The 9,591-nt window shown below is 44.2% G+C and overlaps 1 protein-coding gene across 1 annotated transcript; it reads right to left on the bottom strand.

Moving 5' to 3' along the window:
• Positions 1-5,638: 5,638 nt before the first annotated feature.
• LOC137578699 (uncharacterized) lies at positions 5,639-6,445 on the bottom strand. Its single transcript, XM_068292269.1, has one exon. The coding sequence runs from the start codon at positions 6,443-6,445 to the stop codon at positions 5,639-5,641; it is 807 nt and encodes a 268-aa protein (XP_068148370.1).
• Positions 6,446-9,591: the final 3,146 nt, after the last annotated feature.

Raw genomic sequence — 9,591 nt, forward strand, 5'->3', positions numbered from 1 at the left:
AGTTCTCGCGCCCTTTGGTTTTTCTTACTGTGCACTGCAGGATTGCGTGAGAATTCTCTCGCGTGTGGCTCGGAAACGGAGCCCTATCAATGGAGATATATGCGGAATAATATACGAACGCACGAATGCGGATCGAAAACTACACGTAGACAACGCGGAGTGATAACAAAACAAACATAGATGGATTTGTAAGTAAGGATGGGAGTACGTATAAAACAAAACACGGATGTAGTATATAAATAAGGATATATAGGGCAAAAAATACAGCTGCCGGGCACTGTTTATATATTTTGTTTTTTTTTTTTTTTTTTTGGTGATTAATTGTGTTATAATAATTTTTGTGGTTGTGCGGAGTGAGAAAAAAAATCAAAAACGAACGATTTTACACACCGCGAGTGTTGTGCGCGAAAGGAATAAAACAAACGATCAGTGCAAATGGATATATACATACAGAGGTAAGTACACAGGTAACTCACAAAAACGTAAGTAATTTTTTATTTAGCTAACTCGATCGGATGATAGGAAATTTAATATCCTTGTTGGGTTCCTTTCCTCTCCCCTTTTTTTTTTTTAAATAAATTTGCGGCACCGAAATGAATTATGTGTATGTGGATATGTGGATATGACGATGTATGTATGTAAGAAAGTGCACCGGTTTGCGGATACGCGCGTGAGGAAATTAATTGGGCAATTGAAATAATTCGCTCACATAAGAAATCGCGGTGAATACTTTTATTAATTTTTTTTTTTTTTTATAACACCTTAACAATTTTTTTTGTCTTTTACACTTTTAAGCGGACCCGGCAAACAGCTGTGGGAAATACATGTACATGTGGGTGTAAACGAGTTTTACATATGTATGTATGGTTGATGGAATAGAATAAAAGTGGAATTGGACAAGTGCGGAAAAAAATGCGTGGTCGTGGAATGGAAAAAAAAGTTGGACAAACACACTAAGGATTGAGAACTACCATGTAACCTTGGGACAGGTCAGGTATGTACATACAAGTATATAAAGGTGTGGAGGTCGCTTTGGAAGAGCGGGAAACCTAAAACTTTTATTAGTATGTAGGGGCAAATTAAGTGTGAATAAAGAAATTTTGTACTTAGCAGGTATTCCGCCGATGCAAGCTAGAGGAGCGGAAGGATATCCGGCTCGAAGGACCAATGTTCGTAGAGGGGCGGAACGATATGTGGAGTACAATTTTGGCGGGTGCCAATTTCTTCTGGGTCTGGTGAGTGCGGAATGAAATTTAAACGCGCGAAAACTTCGTTTTAAATTAATTCTGATTTATTTTAATTTCACAAGAAATCCCGACACACACGAAATGGTTCGGGTTGAAAGGTTTCAATATCGGAAAAAATAGCTCAATGAAAAAGAACGGGTGTTCGGCTTAAAAACTCGTACCAAATTGATATGGCGATGCCCATCATGAAAATCAAGTCACTCCGCCCAGAGTGACCGTAGCCGCCGAGGATCAAAAAACCCTCCTCACTCCTCACTGCTCTTCGCCGCTCACTGCTGTTTACCCGGTGGCGTGAACAGCGACCATGTCGTTCATTTGTTGGCAAGCTTTAAGTAAATCATCTACATATATTAGAATTATACAAAGTCTACATTTTATATCCTACTGATAAAGGCACGGCTCGTTCTGGCCAGAAGTTTATCCAAGATTACATAGCGCTGCTTTCAACATGGCATTCCATTCTCATCCTGCTTGTTTTAATCCATATATTGCTTTATTTAGCCTCAACACCTGCTGTGAACTTACCTTGTTCACATATCCCTGAGGCTGCCCATATAGAGGACTTCGTTTAGGTCACTGTTAAGATAGGCTGTGCACAAATCTATTTGGTGCAGATATAGTTTCGGCACCTCTGCTATAGCCAAAACTAGCCGTATCGTCTCGTAACGACACAGTGGAGAGAAGGTTTCGGTAGAATCGACGCCGTATGTTTGTGAGCACACTTTAGCTACCAGTACCAGTATACCTTGATAGTATACTCCCATTTTGAACCAATCGCTTTTTGTCCCTTGGGTAAATCTACCAGAGTCCATGTCTTATTTGCCAACAGAGCCTCATATTTCTTATCTATACCTGTCTTCCAGAATGAAGATTGCGTACTGTTCATCGCTTCTTCGAATGTCCTTGGCTTACACGATTTACACGATTATACATTTTCTTCGGACGTCCTGGCTTGCCGGTGCGAATCAACCGTGGCCTTCCAGGACCGATGTGTTCTTCTTGTCGTAACTCCTGTTCTGGTTCTTGTTCGTATGCTTGGCCAACTTCATGGTCGCTCTGGCCTGAACGTTCATTATCGGATCCATCAGCGCTACCAAATTCCTCACTTTCCATATCATCTTTACTTGAGTCGTCCCTCCACATATCCAGACCTGTGACTGTTTGTGCTGGAACTGGGGATTCGAAAATCGAAACCATATCATTTGGATCCTTGAACAATGCATCCCGTTTCTCAACGACTCTCGCTTTCTTTTTCATACAACCTGTATGCTTTTGATACTAGTGCTGCTGCTAATGCTGCTGTTAGTGATCTGTTTCGAATGTAACACACTGTCATTATTGCCTCTGCCTAGAGAAACTCCTCCATATCCGCGTTTGCTCGTTCAGCCACTCCATTCTGTTGAGGGCTATATGGAACCGTCAACTGACGCAAAATTCCATGATCCTTTAAATACGCATAAAAACGCGTATTGATGAATTCTCGGCCGTTGACACTTCTTATCGCCTTCAATTTTTGACCAGACTTCTTGAATTCTACGAATTTCTCAAATAATTCGTCCTTCGATTTTAGACAATATGGAAATATTCGTCCCATCATGTCGTCTATGAAAGTCAAAAAATATGAAGAGCCGCCAAGAGAACGTATCTGAAAAGACGCACATACATCAGTGTGTACCAATTCCAAAAGTTGCCGAACTGTATGTTCAGACGCCGGCGGACAAGGTTTAGTATGAATCTTGCTTTTTATGCAAGGCATCTTCTCAGAGAAATCCACATTTTCCATGCCACTCACCATCCTGCGTTTACCAATATTTATTAGACTTGTAAGGAAGCTCTGGCTGGGGTACAATTCTCAGTCCCAGAGTCCAGTCTACAGAACATTTATTTGATCTGGAGACCTTGACGAAGCCCGCTTGGCCAAGATCCGTTGCCTCTTGGACTGGGAAAAGGAAGCGTGAAAGGAAATGTTAGAGGGGTTATTAGACAGGGATGGTGAAGAGGAACTGCAACGACTGATCTCGTCTGCCAAGCGAAGCCCGCTTGGCCGAGTTCCGTTGCCTCCTCACCTTGATTGACTGAGCCTAGGGACCAGCGACTGACTGACAGGAGAATAACTCATCCTGCCGAAGTCCGCTGATCTTTTGGCTCCACTCAAATAGTTAAGTGGGCAAGGAAAAGGGAAGGGAAAGGTTATACAAAAGTTCAGTGCCGAATAAAGAAATAATGCCGGGTTAGATTAAGTAATCATGTTGTAATGTTTATTAATAATTAATTAATCCTAAACATATTTGGAAATCTGGGTCCCTACCGCACTCAAGTAGAAATAAAGGGGAACTTTGGTCATGGGCTCACCTGCTATTCCTGAAGGATCTCTCTCTGGTACTCGGTCTCTAGTCTTGGTTATACTTGGTTGCACTTGTTGATTTGCACTCACTTTTTCACAATGCGACTGATTACTCCCGTGGCTACTGGCGAAGTGATTTTCTCCTAATTCTAGCTCTCTGTTCAAACCCACCCTTGCTCTGCCTACTTATGTCCTAACGGTGAAAACATTCGATGCGTCTTGTGCTTTGGCACGCGTCACGATCGCCATCTCTCTCTTTCACTTTCGGTTTTCTCATGGTCTCTTTAGCGTCGCCATGCAGCGCAGCGTCCGCAGTCGGGAGGTTGCTCTCTCCGCGATGCGTCGACGCTGCAGCCGCATCAAGACGGTAGTTAGAAAGAGAGAGAGGCGGCGATCGTAAATATTGCCTATCAGAAAAAAGGAATTACAGTTAGTTTTCATGTTGAGGTATTTAATGTGCCCTCCATGGGCGTATGAAAAATAAAAGTAACAATACAGAGGGGCCCACATGGGCGTAGTTTAAGCAGCAATGGAAATGTGACTCGTCACACGGTGTCCCTACTTTGACCGGACGAAACGGATCGTGACTCGCCCATGTAGCTTGATTTCGATGCGGAACAGATGCTCTTCCGCCCACATGAGGAAGCGTTGGTTTCGGCGGGGTCCTTCTTGATGGATTACCGCCACCCGGTCTCGTATCTCAACGGGCACTCGCCTATCCGGGGTGTTGACGATCCATTCTGGCGGTGTGATGACCCAATTGGAAGCCGCGGGAATGGCCTCCGGCACATAAATTACCGTAGATCGGCGCAAAGGACCTCGCGACGTTAGCCCAAGGCTGGCGTGAGTTGGTGTGGTAGCGGTCTCGTTTGCTGGGGCGAGCGCTGGTCGGGGGCTGGGCCCAGAGAGATCCATAGGCGTCTCCTCGTTGACTGGTGGACACTCACGAACCCTGACGGTTGGGGGACTTATCGGCTCATACGCGGGCCGCGGAGGGGTGTCCGGCATGGCTACTTCTACGACTGCCAGAGATGGACGTCTCTCCAGACACTCACAAACGGGCCGCGGAGGGGTGTCCGTTGTGAGTGGAGCTGGGTCTGCTCGGGCTTTGGAAGACTCATGTACGGGCTGCGGAGGGGTGTCCGATCCACGGTGGGACGAAGAGTGGGACTTGGATCCCTGGTCATCGGCGGCTGGGACTCTGTAGTCCTCCATTTGGACGGCGAGTACTTCACCAGGGTCCGGCCCTGGGTACGGCAGGACGAACATCTCCTCCCGGAAAACGCGCTCTGCCGGCCAGACGAGGGGCTCCGTTTAGGAAAGCGGGGGTGTGACCATGTTTTGTCGATATTGTCCGAGCGCCATATCTGGGGGCACACGGGCACCGGGACTGATCCAAAGAACGTAGCTGCGACCGAGACGATCGTTTCTTCCGGGCAGGCTTGCCCCACCGGGTCGGTGGATGTCGTCGGTTCTTCTATATGAATGGTGCCGGCAGAATCCGAGGGTCCAATATCTTGTGCCAAGGAGGGAGGTTGACCACCGACAGGATCACGGCGCGCTCCGGTCGGGCAGAATCTGCAACTCGTTGAGCCTCGTCGGGTGGTTTTCGGTCGCCCTGGTGACCCTTGCTCCCTGATGGTCGCTCGATAGGGATGTCTGTCGGGGCCAACTCTACGCGGCAAAGCCGGACAGGGTCTTCCGGTGCACTATCGCCTGTGGGGGGACGGGCATGACAGGGCCATGTTCCCTTTCCCATACGGCTATCATTTCTTCGACGATCCGGGCTATATCTGACGCGCGATCGCCGTCGTCTTCTCCTTGCTGTGACACACTGTGAAATATAAAGTGCGTTAAAGCTACCCTGCATTCTGAGTGTACTAACGGGGCCCTATGAGTGCGGTTTACAAAAATGCTATGATTAAAACTAAGATACAATGGTTTTAGACAATTCTTGCCTAGCATCGGCGCGAAGTACCCCTCTTTAGAAGGGAGGGGGACGTTGGGCAGGCGCACCCACCAACAAGTGGTCCCCCTTGAAAGATCTTTAATCAGTGGCCTCGTGCGGGCCGTGGGAACGCGGTGTCCCGAGGCCAATGTCGTCAGAAGGAACAAGTTCTGGTGGTTCGCCGTCGTCACTATTAAAGGCCTTTAAGTCAGCCAGACCGGCGGTACGTCGTTTACGTCCCTGGGTTTCTTGTAGTCTAACGACGTTGCTGGAAAGAAACTTGATTATTTTATACGGGCCTTTATACTTAGGCGCCAGTTTGGCATTAAACCCTTCGATGGCATTAGACAGCACATGTTGCTTGAGCATGACCATGCTCCCGATGTTTGGACGCCAGTCGCGTCGCCTCAGGTCGTAGTATTTCTTTTGATTCTGGGCCGCGTTCAGTTGATTCTCATGTACGAGCTTGAAAATATCTTCCATTCGTCGGGTGCGCTCTTCAGAGCTAGGGGGTTCGTTACCGGCGACATCCGTTACTTGGTCATAAAGGGCGCCGGGCATACGGGGTTCCCGCCCTAATATGATGTAGGCTGGACTGAATCCGGTGGTGTCGTTGACGCTTGAGTTGATCGCTAGTGTTATTTCTGGAAGCCATTGATCCCAAGTGTTTTGCCCATTCTCCAGGTATTGTGCAATCATGGTTTTGATGGTTCGATTTGCGCGCTCGGTAGGATTCTGCTGTGGAGAATAGGGGGCGGTATGCTGGAGTATAATTCCGGACGTTTTGCAGAAGTTGTTGAAAAGCTTGCTAGTGAACTGGGTACGAGGATTGCCGAATCGGGCCCAGATCCTTTCCCGAAATGCCTTCTCCAAAGCGGCTGCAGTGGCCTTATGAAGTGGTACCATCTCGACCCATTTACTATATAAAAAAAAGCTTTCTGCTCTCTGACGTGACGGTCGTGTTTTTGCATAGCTCCTGAGTTTTTATTAATATTTATTGTTTTTTCTCAATTTTTAATTGTGCTTAGTTTGTTTACACTTTCGCTGGTGTTGTTCGCTTGACTCCCTTGTGTTTTATTTCCATAATTCGCCAAATTAATCAGTTTAAACAGTTTTTTTCTTTTTCGTGATTAGTGTTTGGTGCATTTACATATTTTTTTTATTTTTTTTCTTTCGTCATTGCTTCCTGCAGTTGCTCCCCTCATCATACCATCAGTACTAGTGGCTTTGTTGTTCTCTTTGCTTTGTGCTTGTGCTCAGCTTCTCTCCCGCGTAATCATTTTTGTAAGGCCGCCTCTCAAAGCTCGGCTTATAACTGTTCTTGCACTCTCTGTTGTGCTGTGCACTCTAGCTGTCTCTTTGTTTTATTTGTAATTATTGATTATTTATCAATAATTATCTTTGTGCTTTGTGCTAATTTTTCTATATATTCTTATATGTATATAATTTTTTTGCCTTTCTTTCGGCTTTTCAATGGCTTGTTGTCTACCTAATTGCAAATATTCTGATCGTTTTGATGATCAGTATAGAGCAATATCTTGTTGGCTCTGCGATAATCTTATTCACTTAAAATGTGCTGGCCTCAATGGCCGCGAATACGACAAATTTTCTGGTTTGTCTGTGTCTAAGCCTGAGCTTGGCTTAATGCGCTGGACTTGCCCATCTTGTGCCAGCCAGCAGCTTGATTTTAGCCGTATGTATAGGGATCTTCGTTTAAGGTTTCTTTCTTTAAACAAACTGGCCAAACAGCTGTCAAACGAGTGTGACTCTAGCGTTCAATTATTGTCGCAATTCAAATTTGTTCCACCTTCTGAGAAATTGCACAAGAAATGTACCCTTGAGTTGCCTCGTAAGCAGTCGCCAGCTCTCTCTATTACTTCCTCTCCGATTTTACTTTCGCCTACACCATCTTCTTGTCCCTCTTTATGCTCTTCTTTTCAGATTGAAGTACCCATTACAAGCCCTGGTGTACCTCAATCTATCCCTCACGGGAACTCTGATCAATCACAGGATCATGCCGGCTCTCAATCACTTGCGGATCCCAATGCTCCTCCGCCTCCACTAACTGTAGTGCCTCATCGCAAACAATTATTTATCTCTGGGCTTGCTCCAGATACTTCTGAGTCGTCTGTGGCAGCTTACATTGGTAATATTTGCCCTGCTAAGGTTTTAATTCAAAAGTTTAAGTTTTCTAGGCCTCGCGAAATCTCCTCTTTTAAAATTACAGTACCAAATGAGTACTTCTCAGCTATGGTTGACCCTAATTTTTGGCCAGAGGGCCTAGTTGTACACGAGTTTGCGCCCAATAAGCGCTCTCGTCCGTTGCCTGTCCACCTTCCTACTTTATCTTCTGCTTCAAAAAACTAATAACGTCTAGTCTTTGCATTCATTATCAAAATGTAAGAGGACTTCTTACCAAGCTGTCGAACCTTTTCTGTGATAGCCAAACCTTTTCAGCTGACATATTAGCTTTCTCTGAAACTTGGCTTAACTCCTCTGTTTTGGATAATGAAATTCTTTCTAATAACTTTATTTCTTATAGGCTTGATCGTGTTGGTCGTCGTGGCGGTGGAGTACTCATTGCTGTAAACTCGAATCTGTCTTCAAGTGTGGTGCCGATTGATCTCCCCTTAGGTGTTGAGTTTATTTGCGTCGAAGTTACATGTTCTAACTTTAGCCTATATATCTCTTGTTCCTCCAGCTTCTGATATCATGATCTACGTGCACCATGCTGATGCTTTACGAACTATTTTTGGTCGTCTTAAAGATCGTGATGTTCTTATAGTTTTAGGTGATTTTAACTTGCCTAATATTTCTTGGCTTGTTGATGATAATCTATCTTTCTTAATTCCTTCATCTCAACATGTTTTTCTTGAAAGCCTACTTGAAAGTCCACTATATCAGTTGATTTCTTTCCTTAACTGTTCTATAAGAATCCTTGATCTTGTTTTTGTCTCTGATCCCACTGTTAGTGCTGTATCGCAAACACAGCCACTGGTGAAACCTGAAGATCCTTATCATCCTACCATTGAAGTTACTATTTCTTACAATTCGGTTACTAATTTATTTAAAAACATCTCAAATTCTCGTCGTAGATGTTTTCGTAAAACAAATTTCAATCTTCTTAACAGCCTTATTTTCTTTTTTGATTGGTCGTTTCTATTTGAGTGCTGCGATATAGATTGTGCAGTGAAGTTTTTCTATTCTGCTCTTAATTCTCTAATTGATAAATGTGTTCCTTATGTGAATGTCTCTACTGTCTCCAGCTCGCCAGTCTGGTTCACATGTAGGCTCTCTAATCTTCGTAACATTAAATCGAGATATTTTAAAAGATTTAAAAAAACTGGTTCGCGACTTGACTATGCAAATTATTGTATAGCCAAATCTCAGTTTTGTCTTTTAAATACTCAACGCTACAACAATTATCTCGTTCGCTGTAAGGCTGAATTTTATAAGAAACCCAAAAGATTTTACAACTTTGTCAATTCCAAAAGACGCTCTAATGTACTACCTTCCACCTTCAGACTTAACGACCAGTCTGCTAATAATGATTTAGATATTGCAGATCTGTTTGCTAAATTTTTTCAGTCGACATATTCTACTACTGTTTCGGATCCCACACCCTATCCCTTTTCAATCCCACATTTAAATTGTATGTTTTTTCCTAGTATTACTGAAGACTGTATTCTCTCTAGCTTGTCATCTATGAAGTCTTCCTTCGTTCCCGGGCCTGATAATATACCTAGTTGCATCCTTAAAATGTGTTCGATTTCCCTATCTAAGCCTTTATCTCGGTTATTCTTTATATCGAGTGAGACTTGTAGATTTCCTGATATTTGCAAGGAGTCTTTTATTATTCCGCTTTTTAAAAAGGGTAGCAAATCGGATGTTTCCAACTACCGTGGCATTGCCAAACTTTCGGCAATACCTAAACTGTTTGAGAAAATTATTACGTCTTCCCTTCAACATCTATCCAGATTCACTATTTCTCCTTGTCAGCATGGTTTCATGAAAGGTCGTTCGTCGCTTACCAACCTTTTAGAATTGACTAC

This window comes from Drosophila tropicalis, unplaced genomic scaffold (genome assembly GCF_018151085.1).
Source record: "Drosophila tropicalis isolate 14030-0801.00 unplaced genomic scaffold, ASM1815108v1 contig_643, whole genome shotgun sequence".
Lineage (NCBI taxonomy): Eukaryota > Metazoa > Arthropoda > Insecta > Diptera > Drosophilidae > Drosophila > Drosophila tropicalis.

Excerpts from the sequence above, each read along its gene's own strand:
- LOC137578699 (XM_068292269.1), bottom strand. The coding sequence starts at position 6,445 with ATGGTACCACTTCATAAGGCCACTGCAGCCGCTTTGGAGAAGGCATTT.